Raw genomic sequence first — 17,341 nt, 5'->3', positions numbered from 1 at the left:
TACTACTGAACGGACGTGTTTTTGCGGACCTCCCAAACTTTCAAACTTTAGACTGTTTTCTTTCTTTTTACCATCTTTTAACCAGTGATCTTAACTGATCACTGTGACTTTTGCTCTTATCGTTTATACTGTTGGATTTATTGGTTTTATGTGACTTCTTACTGGACGTGACCTAAAGCTATCGGCGCTTGTTGTTGCCATAGCTACAGCTACACGCTACAGTACTCACAGTGCTGAGCTCCCCCGAGGAAATGGCTCCAACATCAGATGTCGCAGAGATGCGAACGGAACTGAAGAACATCGAGATACTAGTAGTGGATCTTCTCAAGCGTCAAACGGAGCTAATGTCCAAGCTGGCTAGCATGGAAAAAGCGGACGCAGGCCGCACCGGTAGTCCCTCCTGGGCGACAGTGGTGAGGGGCCGACGGAAGCTCTCCCTTCCTCTATATGATCCCTTTGAATCACCTCAACTATCAAACCGATTCAATCCTCTTTGTAGTGATTCCAGCCTCCTTGGCTCTCCTTCGCTTCCGTCTCCTGCTGCTAGTAGTGTAGCTTTGCTCAAAGACTATCCGATGATAGCTACTAGCCTAGCTACTAGCCAGGCTCCAAGCGAAGCTACCAGGACGGCGGCCCTCTCCAGCTCACAACTCAACCATGGAAGTATATCTGCGCCCCGGAGCAGAAAGCGCTCTGCCCTGTTTGCTCTTGCATCGCCAAGCTCCCCAGACTCACGCGATGGGTCCGACTCCCCAAAGTTTAAACGCCCTCGTCTGCGGTGCTCTGCAGCCCATACCAGGATGATCATTCAAACGGCGAGTGTCATCGATGGAAATGCCGCTGTGAATGAGCCCCTCCTCACGGCGCTGCTGCCCGACCAACCGTCTAACTCCGCCAGCAATGCAGACGCTACTCCTGCGGCGTTTCACCATAGAAACCTGGCCATCTACGACGGGGAATGCATCCAGGAACAGCCAGAGATCCTACTCATCGGAGATTCCATCACCAGGTTTTTGCAAATACCACACGGCATTACGTATTGTTTTTCCGGTTTAAAAGTTACTGACTTACTGGAGTGTACTCCCGAAATCATCGAGAGATATCCGTCCGCCCACACCGTTATTATTCATATCGGAGCAAATGACGTAATGGCTAGACAATCCGTTAAACTCCAATCTGACTTTGAATCACTAATACTCACTATTGAAAGCCTGGGTAAAATATGCATTGTGTCTGGCCCCATTCCATCCATAGGTCGTGGATCTGAGCGATTTAGCCGTCTGTTCTGGTTGCACAAATGGCTACAGACCCACTGTACTACTATAGGACTTTGCTATATAAATAACTTTGATCTGCTCTGGTCCAGGAAAGACCATTACAGACCCGATGGCATCCATCCAAACATATCAGGGGTAAATGTGCTAATACATAACGTCATACAAAGTATAGCATCACTGGCCTGACAACAAACCATATCTAGCTCTGTAGACTATATACAGAAGCAGCCTAAACTACAAAAAAACACGTTGAGTGTCATCCCGATTCTGATCACCAAAAGACTAATCAATTACTCATTATCACGTCCCATATGTAAATCTAACCTTATCAATATCAGTGTTCAACCACAGACTATCTCACACCCCACTACAGAACCCGTACAGCTAAAACTAGCACTGTTCAACGTTAGAGCGCTGAAACAAAAATCATTTCTGATAAATGAACTCATAGTAAAACATGGTGTACATTGTATGTTTTTAGTAGAGACATGGTTAGACAATATCACTGGTGTAGCAACACTGATTGAGACCTGCCCTTCCAATTTTAAATTCTATCAATCAAACAGACAGAGTGGGAGGGGAGGAGGAATAGCAGCAATCATCTCCACTCAATTTGTGTGCAATGATATTGACCTGGGAACATTTTTATCATTTGAATACCTTGCTATTGTATTGAAAACAGAAATGCCAGTAATATGTGTGACATTGTATCGACCACCAAGGTACTCGCCACTCTTCATACAGGAATTTTCAGAACTCATATCGATCTGCATTACCAGGTATGATAGAATCATTCTTAATGGAGATCTAAATATTCATATCAACAAAAAGGATGACCCCAGGGGTTGTGAGTTTCTGAACCTACTGGACAGTTTTGGACTGATGCAACATGTTCACGAGGCCACCCACCAACATGGCAACACTCTGGACCTACTAATAACAACAGGGCTAAACATTGAGAATATATCAGTAAAACAAATTCCAATTTCTGACCATTATTGTGTGTTCTATGGTACAAGCCTAATATTACATAAGACCAGAAGCGAATTCCTAGTTCACAGAAGGCTTCTGGACGCTAGAGCTGAAGCAAAATTCTCTAGTATGATGAAATCATACGACCAATGCAGTGAATCCTCCTTAAATCAGCAAGTGCAAAACTTCCACAGCACCTTGTCAACTGTGTTAGATACTGTTGCCCCTCTAAAGGTTAAAAAGGTAAAAACTGATAGAATCTCTCCATGGCTAAATAAAACCAATGTTAAAGATAACAAGAGAAAATGTAGGATAGCCGAGCGAAAATGGAGGAAACTCAAACTCACAGCTCACTTTAATTTATACAAAGACGCCATGGGCGCATACAATAAGGCAATACAACTTGCGAGAAAGGAATATTTTTCCAAAATGATCTCAGAAAATATGGGTAACTCGAGGGTACTTTTTTCCACCATTGACCGGCTGATTAACATACCACCCCCCCATATACCGCAGCAATCAGCCACAAAATGTGAAGAGTTCGCAGTTTTCTTTAATGAAAAAATATCATTGATTAGAGCAAGCATTACCGCTGATATGGATCTGGCTATGAGTGAAACCCCACCTGAGATAACTATGGGGGAATTCACATGTATTACATTACCTGACCTCTGTAAGATTGTCTCTGAGTGTAATTCCGCCACCTCCTGCCTCGATCCTATACCAACAGCATTTCTCAAGCGGGTGTTTGATAGTGTCTCAAATCATGTCCTTGAAATCATAAATATGTCTCTTCAAACAGGCACTTTTCCAGATGCATTTAAAACAGCTGTAGTAAAACCACTACTAAAGAAAACAAACTTAGATGTAAACGAACTAAAAAGCTATAGGCCAATATCGAACCTTCCATTTATCAGCAAGATATTAGAAAAGATAGTCTCAGTACAAATAAACTCCTTTCTCAAAGATAATAACATCATGGATGAACTACAATCAGGTTTCAGAACAAATCACAGCACTGAAACTGCCCTTACCAAAATAGTTAGCGACCTCAGGCTAAACTCCGATGCTGGCAAAGTCTCAATTCTTGTCCTATTGGACCTTAGTGCAGCGTTCGATACGATTGACCATAATATCTTGATCAGTCGTCTAGAAAGACTGGTTGGCTTTTCCGATCATGTACTAAATTGGCTCATAACATACATTAAGGGGAGAAGGTTCTATGTTAAGCTTGGAGACAATGTATCCGAGGAACATAACAGCAATTTTGGAGTCGCACAAGGAAGCTGCCTTGGTCCATTACTCTTCTCACTATATATGCTGCCCCTCGGGGACATCATTCGAGACCACAATGTATGCTTCCATAGTTATGCTGATGATACACAACTATATATCTCCGCAGAACCAAATAACACTACAGCCATACAGTCCATTACAAATTGTCTGTTAGCAATAAACAAGTGGATGAACAATAACTTCCTAAAATTAAACGAAAGCAAGACCGAAATCCTATTGATCGGCCCAAAAGCGAAAAGGGAAGTGCTTTGTAAAAACCTGGGGAGTCTGTCATCCTATGTAAAGACTGAGGTTACAAGCCTAGGTGTCATCTTGGACTCAGACCTGACCTTTAAGTCTCATATAAATAAGGCCATGAAAACGTCATTCTTCCACCTAAGAAACATAGCGAAAGTAAGACCTTTCGTAAATAAAAAGGATGCAGAGAAACTTATTCATGCTTTTGTATCAAGTCGGCTTGACTATTGTAATGCACTGTTCACTGGTCTTCCCAAAGCAACCATTGGGAAGCTTCAGCTTATCCAAAACTCTGCAGCTCGATTACTAACTCATACAAGGAGAAGAGAACATATCACTCCAGTCCTGGCCACTCTGCACTGGCTTCCAATAACTCATAGAATTGATTTTAAGGTCCTTTTCCTAACATATAAAGCTCTTAATGAGCAAGGCCCAAAATACATAGCAAATTCCCTAGTTAGTTATCTGCCCTCAAGAACGCTACGGTCATCCACTACAGGTTTACTAGACACGCCCAGAAACCAAAAAAGGATAGGAAGTATGGCATTTGCCAACTATGCCCCAAAACTATGGAACACACTACCAACACACATCAGAAACGCCAGCTCTATACACATTTTTAAAGGAAAATTAAAAACGTACCTATACAGTCTAGCTTACAAATAGTTATGGCTTGGAAAAACCTGATGGATCCATGAGGCTAGGATAAGCCTTGTGGACCCAACTTTTTAGATGAAGGAACGGGTACATAGGAGACACGCCTCCAGTTTTTCAAAAGTTTTTGACACGCCTCAGCTTCTGAGCTGAAGGCGTGTTTTTGCGGACCTCCCAAACTTTCAAACTTTTTAGATGAAGGAATGGGTACAATAGGAGACACGCCTCCAGTTTTTCAAACGTTTTTGACACGCCTCAGCTTCTGAGCTGAAGGCGTGTTTTTGCGGACCTCCCAAACTTTCAAACTTTTTAGATGAAGGAATGGGTACAATAGGAGACACGCCTCCAGTTTTTCAAAAGTTTTTGACACGCCTCAGCTTCTGAGCTGAAGGCGTGTTTTTGCGGACCTCCCAAACTTTCAAACTTCTTAGATGAAGGAATGGGTACAATAGGAGACACGCCTCCAGTTTTTCAAAAGTTTTTGACACGCCTCAGCTTCTGAGCTGAAGGCGTGTTTTTGCGGACCTCCCAAACTTTCAAACTTTAGACTGTTTTCTTTATACGTTTTTCTTTTTCTTTCTTTCTACCACAAGACGCGGCCACTGATGGGTCCATGGGACTTGGATAAGTCCTGTGGACCCAACTCTGGCCACTGACCACATGAGCGAACGGGTACATACGCACACAATACACGGCCACTGATGGATCCGTGGGACTTGGTAAAGCACTATGGACCCAACTATGACCACTGATAAAAACGTAACTACACTAGCATTATAAGACCTAAACATTGCTACCTACCATACAAGTGCATTGGTTTAGTGCACTTCCGGTTGCCACTGAGCGGAAATGTTTGTGCGGACCTGTTCTCCCAAACTGGTAAGCAAATGACTGTTTTTACGTTATTTTCATTTTTACGTTACTATTATTATTATTATTATTATTATTATTTTTTTTTAACATTGATCTTAACTGATCACTATGACTTTATTGCTTTTATCGTTATATATGCCTATAATTGTGTACAGCACTTTGAGCTACATGACATGTATGAAAGGTGCTTTATAAATACTTACTTACTTACTTACTTACAGAAGCTACAGCCAAAAAATATGCAGCAGTGAAAGCTAGCTTTATTGTGGTTGAAGAAATATTGTCTGAACTGTCAGATCCAAACTGGCTGTGTGACTTTGCTATGTTAACACATTGGACGCCAGACCCGAGATAAGTCGGGTTAACTCGCCATCGATTGAGCGCCAAACCCGAGAAAAGTCGAGTTTTGGTCGTTATTTCTTTTATTCGCTATTTCCATTCATAATCCATGGAGGGAGCCTGATATTATCATTGGGAATGTGTCTGAGATCGCAAACGTCCAATACCGCCGCCTAACACCTTGCGGCCGGTATTGCACATCCTTGGAATCTCTCTTGCTCAGCCTGTATGTCGATCTAAAAAGTCCGGTCCGGGTTTTCCTAGTCGGGCAGTTTATAACACATGGATTGGGGAGAATCAAGCACCGCCGATTCATGTACTTGGTGGATTATGTTGGCAACACGATCGACATCAATACTTGGAATGGCGATCAGATAATTGGAATATTCTTTTTGCAGTAGATCCTAGTCAAGGTAAGTGCTATATGGTATCAATCTTGCGTTGATCCAAGCATGCCTTCGTTGTGATCCGAAAGTGTTATTGTAACGTTACTTCACAACGTATGCCGTTGGTGACGATCGAAGCATAGAAACCCCCCCCCCCACCCTTTCATGCATGCATGATGAAACATAATACCGATAATATAGCGTTGATTTCAGATTGATTGTTGATCCAAGCGAGGAATGGCACGGTTTCTAGTGACATGCACTAAACGCTGCTTAGCAGCGTTTCCTGGGATTACACAGAATTACTCTAAAACTATACTCATATTCACCACGGTATAAAACGGGAATGTATGGATGAAAAAATTATCTGTTCTTTGCATCTTGACCGGAAGAAACTCAATGACAATCGACTATATTATTAGATCCATAGCTATAATATTTAATATAGTTTTAGCACTGCAAACACCGTCAATGTATCGTCATTCATTAAAGCGCTGGCACACACGGCCCACAGCGACCTCTGGCGCTGAATGTGTTAATAATAATAATAATGCATTTTATTTTTATTTATGTTGTATGACATAACCGAGCATCTCACCCAATTTAATCAGAAGCTACAGGGATGCAAACAAGTCCCACCCAAAACTTGACCAATAATAGTTGTGAACTGAGACAACCCTTATTTTGTTATTTTTAGTACAGTTAGGGCTCCAGAGTGCAACTGTTTTGGTCACACTGTGCACCCAAAAATCTGTGCAGTGCGACTGAATATTTTTCCTTGTCACACCGGTGCACCTCACATTCCAGCAGGTCTGTCTGTGTGTAGCATCTTTCCCCCCATGGCCATGTGCATTCTGCAAAGACCCGCTCAGCTCTGACTTTGATTGGCTCTGATCATCACCCTGACATTCTTATTCGCTGAATTATGGGGTAAACTAAAAACTATGTGCAACTGTGAAACCTGAAACCGCGCCGCGCGAGTGTGTGTCCATGTCCGTTCGTAGCATGAGATGCGCACACCGCTTACTTACTTACTAAAATGAGGATACTCTTCCGTAATGCACACGCAATAGCGAAGAAAACAAGGACTTCGCTTGGATGTGCGAGTACAGTAAGTTGATTGTGTTTTTGTTATGTTAGTTCTGCATGTTTATTATAGGTGTGTCGGCTTTCACCTTCAGTACGTTATGTTTAAAGCCTGGATGCTAACATTAGCTAGCTAGTGCAGAACAATGCTGCAAAGATACAGCCATCACTATTTAGACCCTAAGTTGAGGAGCCTTTTCTCTCTCTCTGTGTGTGTATGTGTGCGTGCGTGCGTGCGTGCGTGCGTGCGTGCGTGCGTGCGTGCGTGCGTGCGTGGACCCCACTTCTCCTGGCTAGTCTCACACACGACACAACTGTCTATACACGCAGAAGCATACTGGTAGTACAACAGTGATTTAGAATGCATGTTGCCAACGCAATTTGACAGTGACGGTCTCGGGTTGCTACTGGATAGAACAGATTTTTTTTTTTTTTTTTTTTTTTTTTTAACTAGACTTCCTCAGGTGTATTATTGATGCTCTCATTGATACTATGTTTGTTTCTGAAGTGTGTGTGTGTGCGTGTGTGTGTGTGTGTGTGTGTGTGTGTTATATAGAGAGAGGGGGGTGAGAGAGATGAGGAAGGGGAAAGAGAGAAAGAGAGCTGGAAGAGTGTGTGTGAGAGAGAGGGGGGGTGTGTGATTACTCAGCCCTTGTGTGGGTGAATGTAACAAGTTCCTAACGTTTTCTTTCCCCTATTAATTCATGCACACTTTATTCAATGTTTTAAATTATTATTTTCTTTTAAGTTATTTTGTGCATCACTCTGTTTTGAATTTGATGCAAATTTGCAAATGAGGGTCATCATTTTGTGTTAAATGGCTGCATAAAGCAAGCATTTGTTGACTCTCATGTTGATAAGAGTATTAAAACTTGGAACTTGAAAAATATCCGTTTAAGGTAGATAAAAAAGATTCGCGAGTTAACTATGGACAATAATGCGATTAATCGTGATTAAATATTTGTATCGATTGACAGCACTAAGTATGGGAACTGACAAAAAATTTAAAGGCCAACCTTCACGTTGTATTTTTGTTCAATAAACAATGTGGACTAGGCCAACGGTGACTTTCATGAAGAAGGAAAAAAAAGTATTGAAATTGACCCAGTTTTAGCGTTTTTATCAAACATTTTGTCTGCCCAACACAATCACCACGCACGTGGATATTTTAATCAATGGTTCATAACGTGCGTGTGTAATCGAAATGATCTCGTCACAACAGGTGCAGGGCACCAGGGGGCTCACCAGGGGGCGCTGAGAGTCACACAAAGCTAGTGGCAGGCACTGCAGGCAGAGATAGATAGATAGATATATGCTTGCTACTACTAGCCGAATGAAAATGTATCTGTTTCACCTAACACTATTGCTCCGTGATTATAGCCATCCATCTCTAAAGCTAACCACTATTTGTAAAAGCCACAACCACGTTACCATATTTGTAATAATGTAAATCATTGTGTCGTTGTACACATATTGTGTTTATAACGTTAGTAGCTAACATAGCTTAGCTTGGTAGCTATTGTGCTAACAACATATCCCGACATCCGGCTCGCTGGCCGGCATGAACGGCCGACCCAAAATCGTTCTCTCCTCTCTGTACACCCCGTCCCCACGGGTACCCTGCCGGGGGGCCCATGGACGCGACAACGGCGGCAGCCGTAGGGTGCTCGAGCCCGTAAAGGCTAGTGGTACACGATAGCTATGAACTAACTCTACAGGCTCAAACACCCTACGGCCGCCGCTGTTGTCGCGTCCACAAGCTCCTCCGAAGGACACCCGCGAGGACGGGGGCACACAAAGAGGAGAGAACCACCCGCAGGGACGGCGGAGCTGTAGTGGTCCCGACTGTAGCAGGGACGGCGGAGCTATAGGCTAACTGTGATGCACCGAGTGGGCCACCATTGATCTAGTACTATGACCCGGACGGGCATAAGGCATACGTTTCCTGAAGTGACGTCACGGCCGTGCTAGCGTCTGATAAGCTTTTAGATTCGGCTCATTAATATGCACCTGTAGTGACGTCGGCGTTTGATAAGCTTTTTTGATTCGCGCGTGCATGTTATTCGTGCATGGACCTTTTTAACTCTTTCGAAGTGGCATTTCCGGTGTCAAATGGAAAAAAATAAATAATGAAATTATATACCAATGATGTAAACTACCCATAATTGATCAGTAGGGTTTAACCTGGATGTTGGGCTTAGGTAACGGTAAAGGTAACGCTTAAAATGTATTATTGCAGCGGCAAAAGGTGCGGTGAAAATTCTTGGGTGCACCTAAATGAAAAAGTTAGGCGCACTGGTGCAACCAATGTAGAAAGTTATTCTGGAGCCCTGCAGAGTCAGTTGTGTGTTCATGCAGACAAATGTTTTCTGTAATCAAACTGTTTTGATTGATTGATTGAAAAGTTTATTAACAGATTGCAGAATGGGTACAGTACAGTACAGCTCAATACATACAATTGTTAAGGGGATGCAGACCAGAGAAAGACTTTCATCTTGTTTAGCTGTCATAGCTTGTATTCGATGATATTTTTATTTGTTATTTACTTGAATAGTTTGATCATTGATTGATGGAGTAATATGGGGTTCTTAACCAAATTAAAGGAATTTATGTCAAAATAACATAAGCTAACATATTTTTACATCTATGCAAATGCTATATTTGTAACTTGAATCAGTAATAAATACAGAAACAGTTATTTAACTATATGTAAAGGAGTAGTCAAATTTATTTTACATTACATTAACATTTATACTGTCTTTGGCCCTTTGAGGGCCACCATAATGCTGATGTGGCCCTCTGTGAACATTTGTTTGACACCCCTGCTCTAGATTATACAGTTGCTAGTACAGTATGTGACAACAATTTATTAATACATGAGGCACTGATTCCCCCAATCAACGAACATGCAGGATGGACTGGAAATGAAAGGGTTCACTTGGAGGCAGGCTGAGACCCTCTTTTTTATCCTATTGATAAATGCGATAATTACCGTACATGTAGTGGTGGTGTGCGAGCCTGTACCGTCAAATGAAGATCAAATATGACTCAAGATCCAGCAATAGCATAGCAATCTTCACAAGGAAATGTTCACAACAGGTCCCCTTTGGGCTTTGATTAATATGTATTTTACAGACTGATGTAGCTGGATTTCCACATTTCCACACATCACGATGCAGAGGTTCTTTTTTCACACCCCTTCATTCCAGGGGCTAGACTGACCTGCGGAGCCAGGAACATGAGCGTGGGGAGGTCCAGGAGGCACGTCAGCTCGCTCCAGGGGGTCTCCCGGGAGGGGGGCAGCAGGGTGGGGGGTGGCCTGGAGCTCAAACCCACAGCGAGACCCTCGGCTATCAGCATCTCCAGGTACAGCGCTACCGGGGACACCCGGAAGATCCAGTCCTCTAGACAGGAGACATCACAGCTCTGCTGCTCTGATCAGGGGAGAGGAGGAGAGCAGGAGAAAGAGTTTATGTTTATATACTTTTTTTAAGATATACATTTTTTTATAAATATGTTAGACTTTTTTTTTGAATGTACACATACAAAATGTAAATAAAATTAAACATACACCCACAACACCCCCGCCCTCCCTACCACCTTTTATTACACACAATGAAAAGATGGTATAACCTAAACAGAATCATAGCTGGTTCTTCAAACACATACATTACATACAGGTAAATGTATGTATGTATGTATGTATGTATGTATGTATGTATGTATGTATGTATGTATGTATGTATGTATGTATGTATGTATGTATGTATGTATGTATGTATGTATGTATGTATGTATGTATGTATGTATGTGTATGTATGTATGTATGTATGTATGTATGTACATTCCATCACTCTTAGAAATTCAACTGAATGAAAGCACAACACACGTCACTGGGGTTGTGGTTTGCAACAGTGAATCTAAACGCTTTTTGCCATGACTGGAATGTATTATTATTTATTATAACAATTTTCATGTCAGGAATGCGTTATCATGAATAACTTCACACCACTGAAAAGTGTTATCTTGACTAGTGTCTAGTGCTTGTTTGTACCTTCTAATGGTCTTACCTGAGGGCCTGAGTTCAGAGCACATCTGTTCAGAGAGGAGTCTGACGCCCAGGGAACAGTCACCCATCCTCTCTGGCTTCCAGCCCTGCAGGCGCCCCCTGTGGACCAGGATCTGAACTACAGCAGACACCAGGTCCTGCAAGAACTGTGGCCATAGATAGGGATGGAGGGAGGAAGGGAGCGATGAGGGGGGGGAGAGAGAGAGGGAGAGAGAGAGGGAGAGAGAATGAAAGATAGAGAGAGATAAAGTCAAGTCAAGTCAAGAGTTTTATTGGTCACGGCATACAAGCATACAGTGAAATGCGGGTGGTCATGCCCGCAGCGATTGTGCAATAATACAAGTAATAAGAATAAGACATAGAATAAGACATAACGGGTATAATGTACATAAAGTTTACAAAAAGCATGGTAAGACATGCTAAGGTCCTGCGATAGTGCAATACAGTGTTAGCTACGGATGAGGCACTGGGTCTTATGTACACTACTATAATACTATACAATATACATATCCTTATGCTATCTTGCTATATCCATCTATTTACTATACAAGAACCACTCCTGTTCTTTTTTAAAGTGACCTTTTCATTGTGTAAAGTGACCGTTGAGTGTGTGCGTGTGCAGCATGTGTGTGTTCGTGCTAAAGTGACTGTTAGTGTGTGAGCGTATACAGTATGTGTGTTGTGTGTGTGCTCATGTGTGCTTGTGTGTGGAGAGTTCAGTGTTCAAGACTCTGATGGCCTGGGGGAAGAAGCTGAGCCAAAGTCTCTCTGTCCTAGTTGCTGGTGTGCAGTGCACAGGCATTTGCCTGATCTCAGCAGCTTGAACAGGCTGTTGTTCGGGTGGTGAGGGTCTTTCATTATTCTGCAGGCTCTGGATTTGCACCTCTTGTTATATAAGACCTGCAGGGGTGGTAGTGCAATACCCGTAGTACGCTCAGCTGAGCGCACCACTCTCTGTAGGGCCTTCTTGTCCTGTGCCTTGCTGTTTCCATACCAGGCAGTGATGAAGAAGAGGTAGGAGAGGGTTGGGATGAGTTGTGGTAGGAGAGGGTTGGGATGAGTTGCGTTAGAAGAGGGTTGGGATGGCGCCCCAGTGGCGAACCTCATGGTACGCTGAGTCGCGGCACGGCCGACGTGGGTTCGATTCCCGAACCCGTCGTTATTTGCCGAATGTCTTCCCCCCACTCTGTCTCCCGTTCCTCCTCTCTCTCTCTCTCTCTCTCTCTCTCTACTGGACTGCCCAGTAGAAAAATAAATCTTTAAAAGAAGAGGGTTGGGGCGGCTACGTGGCGCAGTGGGCAAGGCGCTCGCAACGAATGCTGGAGACTAGGCTCGAACAGGATGCCTCCTGTTCGAGCCCCGCTCTCCACATTGCTTTCAGTTTAGCTGGTCGTCCACAGTAATACACATTGGCCGTATTACGGGGAGGGAAACTGAAGGGTGGGGATCGGGCGTTGTGGACAGCGACTCCTACAGGTCGGTTGGTGCGCCTGCGCAGTAGAATCAAGAAGCGACGGGGGCGGGGCCCCTCCAAAGCCCAGACCCCCGACGCTGAAAGATCGAGCCGCTCAGGTGAAAAGATGCAACGGCTGTTACCTCGAGTATCGGAGGGGACTCGTGCTATGTATGACTTAGTCCACATTGCAGCCGGCTTGTGGGAGGCAAGAAACAACGTTCGAAGACAGGGGAGGGTTGAATTGGACGATATGAAAATTGGGATGGGAGAAAAATTGAAAATGGGAGAAAAAGTGGATAAAAAAAAAGAAGAGGGTTGGGATGAGTTGTGTTAGAAGAGGTAGGAGAGGGTTGGGATGTGTTGTGTTGGAAGAGATAGGAGAGGGTTGGGATGTGTTGTGTTAGAAGAGGTAGGAGAGGGTGAGTGTGGAAGAAGGGAGAGAAAGAGGAGATAGATAGAGGGATGAGTTATATTATCAGGGAGTTCCTGTCGACCAACTCATGTTAATGTTCTGCGTGTGGGAAACACACCATTAGTCACACCTTTACTGCAACCCTGAGAGGAGCTGAACAGTTATAGCAGCTGAACAGTTAGAGGTGCTGAACAGTTAGAGGAGCTGTACAGCAGGGTGCTGGGTTCTTGTTCTGCATCATCTTCTACTCAGTTCAGTTCAGTTATAATTTTTTTCGGGTTTTGGACACATAACAATGGTCATTCCATAAATCGCCAAAGTTTTACCAGCTGCTATTGCAGCATTGTCCAATTGTCCGAAAAGGGCTAGGGAGAAGTACTAGGCTTGTCGGGCGCTACCCCTGAAGAGTTATGTTTCGTTTTTTTTATTATTGTTTTTATTTACATACATACATAGTACATACATATAGTACACATTACAGTACACTACACACACTCACCTCCGCCACACAGTCACACGTAATGACCTTCGACCCCCCTGCCCCCTGCTTCTGGGACATCGCCATGACGATGGGCGCACGTTCCTCTGCGGTGCCACGCAGGACATCTGCCAGGAAGACGACTAGCTGCTCGCGGGTCACACCGGAGCCGGTCACGGTGGCTGTGGCGCTGGGCTTCCCCGAGGTGCCCGTCTGCGGTGGAGCCACGCTGGGGTCCACGCTACACATGGCCTGGAAGACTCTCCTGATCACAGACTCTGAGGCCATGCTGCCCATGGACGCCTGGGACAGACAGAGAATGACATAGGAAGAAGGTTCAGGGTGGCAACATGATCCCGGTCATGAAATTCAACGCACTTCGGAGGTGAAACTTCTTCACGTGGTACCCTGATGTTGGCATAATACAGTTTATCGAAGGGATCGAGCTGCCGTTCATCTACCTTCTTTCTGTTGGAAGTTAACTGACTGTTATTCCTGGGAGGGAGTCCGAGGGACTGAGTACCTCTGCACCTGAGAAACGCCAGCACCTCATTAAAACCTATTTTCATTTAGCAGGCTATGATATGAGCAGACCTTGGGGTAGGTCAAAAATCAGGATTACGCATAGCCCTAGAATGGCTGATATTCAATCATGCATGTAGTCCATATACAGCCATAGATCACCCAATGAAATTCCCATGAGGGATTAAGCCCCATGACATTCTAAATTGTCGAGCTCTGTGTGTTACTCACCCAATAATTCATTGCTGGAACTTGGGGTCAGCTTTTATAGTATAAATTTCCTTTTTGGCAGAACATTTATATTTAATCAAATATCAAGAGCATCCAACCAAACAAGACGATACAATTTAATAAACCATTCCCATGGCTATGATGCATCATGGGGCATGAACTGAATCTAAGGCAGATAAATTGTATTTATCATGAGAATGCTATGGACAGTCTCATATTTATAATCTCTTTTTGTCAGGTGAAAGTCCACTGCTGGGGCAATTTACACACAAGAGAGTGAGAGGTGAGAGTGAGAGGATAGCTTATCAGTGAGCTGGATGCAATCCTACCTGGAGGGGAGAGAACAGATGGTAGAGGTAAACGGTACTCTATCCCCCCCCCTCACAGTGAGCTGTGGTGTTCCACAAGGAAGCATACTAGGACGTCCGCTACTCTTCCTAATTTATGCAAATGACATGTCGTCAGCCTGTGACTGCAACTTGTTCCTGTTTGCGGACGACTCAGCCCTGCTGGTCTCTGACAAGAACAAGTTGCAGGTTGAAAAAACCCTCAGCTCGGAACTAGGCAAAATCTGCATATGGCTCGCTGATAACAAACTATCATTACACATGGGCAAAACAGAGTCCATTCTCTTCGGTTCAAATAACAAACTCAGCAAGACCGACGGCTTCTCAGTCACAGTGCTGGGTGACAATATTGTCACAAGGAAAGACGAAATTACCTACCTGGGTTCCATCCTAGAGGCAAATCTCTCCTGTTACAAAATGGCATCCAATGTAATAAAAAAAGTCAACCAACGAACTAGATTCTTGTACCGGATCTCCTCTCTGGTAAACAAGAATACCCTGAAGACTCTGGCAGGAGCACTCATTCAAGGGTACTATGACTATGCGTGCACCTCATGGTACCAAAGCACCTCAAAGGTGCTTAAAACAAAATTACAAACATCACAAAACAAACTGGTCAGACTACTACTTGACCTGAACCCCAGAACCCACCTCACCCCTGCCCACTTTGACAACCTAGGATGGCTTAGAGTAGACGACAGAGTACAGCAACTTGCAATGGGCCTGGTCTACAAGATACACTATACGACCGGGGTGCCCATGTACATGTCAAAATACTTCCCAATGGTCAGTGAATACCACAACCACTACACCAGAGGAAGCTCAACAAATCATGTTAAACCCAGATTCGGCTCAAACAAGGGACTAAACACGTTTCGCAATTATGCCACAACAATGTGGAACGCCCTACCCAAAGCTGTAAAGGAATGTGAATCCCTGCCCACATTCAAAACCGCTCTTAAAGAGCACCTACGGGAGGCTGCAATTCGAAACTGGCCACCGTAAATGCCCAAAACTCCCACCACCTCCTAATAGACAGTCTCCTCCCCACCGCATGTATATATTCCCTCCCCGCCGTATGTATATTTCCCTCCCACCCACCCACCCCCTCCTAATGTACAGTCCCCTCCCCATCATATGTATATACTCTGTCTAGGATCTAGGGGTAACAGTACTGTATATTTGAATACCGCTTATGTCACAAATGTATCAGTACTAAATACCTATATGTCCCTATGCCATAAATGTCATGTATGTTGTGTATGTCATAAATGTCTATATGAATTGAAAATGGGGGACCCTGACGGAAACGAGACAAACGTCTTTCTCAGGTCTGCATCCCCTTAACAATTGTATGGCCCCTGTAAATGTCCGAACACAACCCCCTCCAATGTACAGTAAATTACCAAGTATGGTCTTGTCAATAATCCAATGTACAGTGTTGTTTGTACAGTTGTACAGTGTCCCCCACCCACCCCTCCTACCCAACCCCCCCCCCCCCCCACCCAACCACCTCCAATGTACAGTCCCCCCCCACCCCCACCTACCCAATCCAATGTACAGTTTCTACGCCTAATGTATATACTCTTTTCTTTCTGGACTCTTTTTGTATCACAAACAGTACTGTAATTGCAAATCTGGTATGTCATAAATGTATAGATGTAGCAGTACTGTCTATCTGTATGTCATGTATGTCATATATGTTACGATGAATTGAAAATGGGGGACCCTGATGTAAACAAGACGAAAGTCTTTCTCTGGTCTGCATCCCCTTAACAATTGTATGTATTGAGCTGTACTGTACTGTACCCATTCTGCAATCTGTTAATAAAGTTTTCATTCATTCATTCATTCATTCATTCATTCATGTATTGAGCCGTACTGTATTGTACCCATTCTGCAATCTGTTAAATAAAGTTTTCATTCATTCATTCAGGTGGAATAGGATCCATTAATTAAAATACTACCTTCAGCATCTCTAGCGTTAGGACCTTCCCTGTTGCTGCTTTGCCCGGGGCACCTGCGGCCCCCCCGCGGCCCTGTAGCCGGTCAAACACCGCCTCCACCACGGGCCGCTCCTCTGGGCGGAACCGGCTCAGCCGTTTCTGCACCACGACACTCTCGGTGTTCCCCATGGCTCTGCGGAGATGTAGCACACCCACCCACACCTTAGTGTCTTTCACAATGTAAATAATATCTTCACATAACGTGACTAACCATATTAAAGCTACCAGTACTGCTCAATTCGTGTCCTTTGTATTGCATCTAGCTACACCGATTCTGAAAATTGTGTGATATACGTGTAGCGGCTAAATCGCAAATATAGAAACGTTTCATGCCATGCACGTATTTATAAAACAAAACGCGAACCTTTTAAGAATATGGTTAGCTTTCACTCCATATTGTTTACACTTTACAGCAAAACGTAAACTTCCGGGAACAGAAAGATGTGAAGCGAAAAGACCAATCAAAAGATCGAGGCTTGAAGTTGCGTCGATATGATTGGACCCTGAAGCATGGGGCGTTTCAAACCTATGAGGGGTACGTTCAAGACCACTATGGTTCATGAATTTGTGTAGTGCATGTTTAGAGTTTATACTGTAGGTAATTAGGTGCCATTTTATTAAATTATATTCCATTATATTATATTCTAAGATACAGTGTGCTACAGTAATAGTGATATACAGTATACTACAGTAAGATACA

General features: G+C 43.7%; 1 protein-coding gene across 1 annotated transcript in view; it reads right to left on the bottom strand.

Moving 5' to 3' along the window:
* meak7 (MTOR associated protein, eak-7 homolog) overlaps positions 1-17,055 on the bottom strand; it is a 33,435-nt gene extending 16,380 nt beyond the window's left edge. Inside the window, exons 1-5 of the mRNA XM_084335017.1 lie at positions 17,006-17,055; positions 16,603-16,774; positions 13,557-13,838; positions 11,191-11,335; positions 10,343-10,554 (exon numbers count right to left, since the gene is read on the bottom strand). Coding sequence (XP_084191143.1) covers positions 10,343-10,554; positions 11,191-11,335; positions 13,557-13,838; positions 16,603-16,770 — 807 coding nt within the window. The 5' untranslated portion in view covers positions 16,771-16,774; positions 17,006-17,055. The remainder of the gene's footprint in view (positions 1-10,342; positions 10,555-11,190; positions 11,336-13,556; positions 13,839-16,602; positions 16,775-17,005) is intronic.
* Positions 17,056-17,341: the final 286 nt, after the last annotated feature.

This window comes from Notolepis coatsorum, assembly GCF_963971535.1.
Source record: "Notolepis coatsorum genome assembly, chromosome: 18".
Taxonomy (NCBI): Eukaryota; Metazoa; Chordata; class Actinopteri; order Aulopiformes; family Paralepididae; genus Notolepis; species Notolepis coatsorum.
This window is presented reverse-complemented; position numbering and strand designations above follow the sequence as displayed.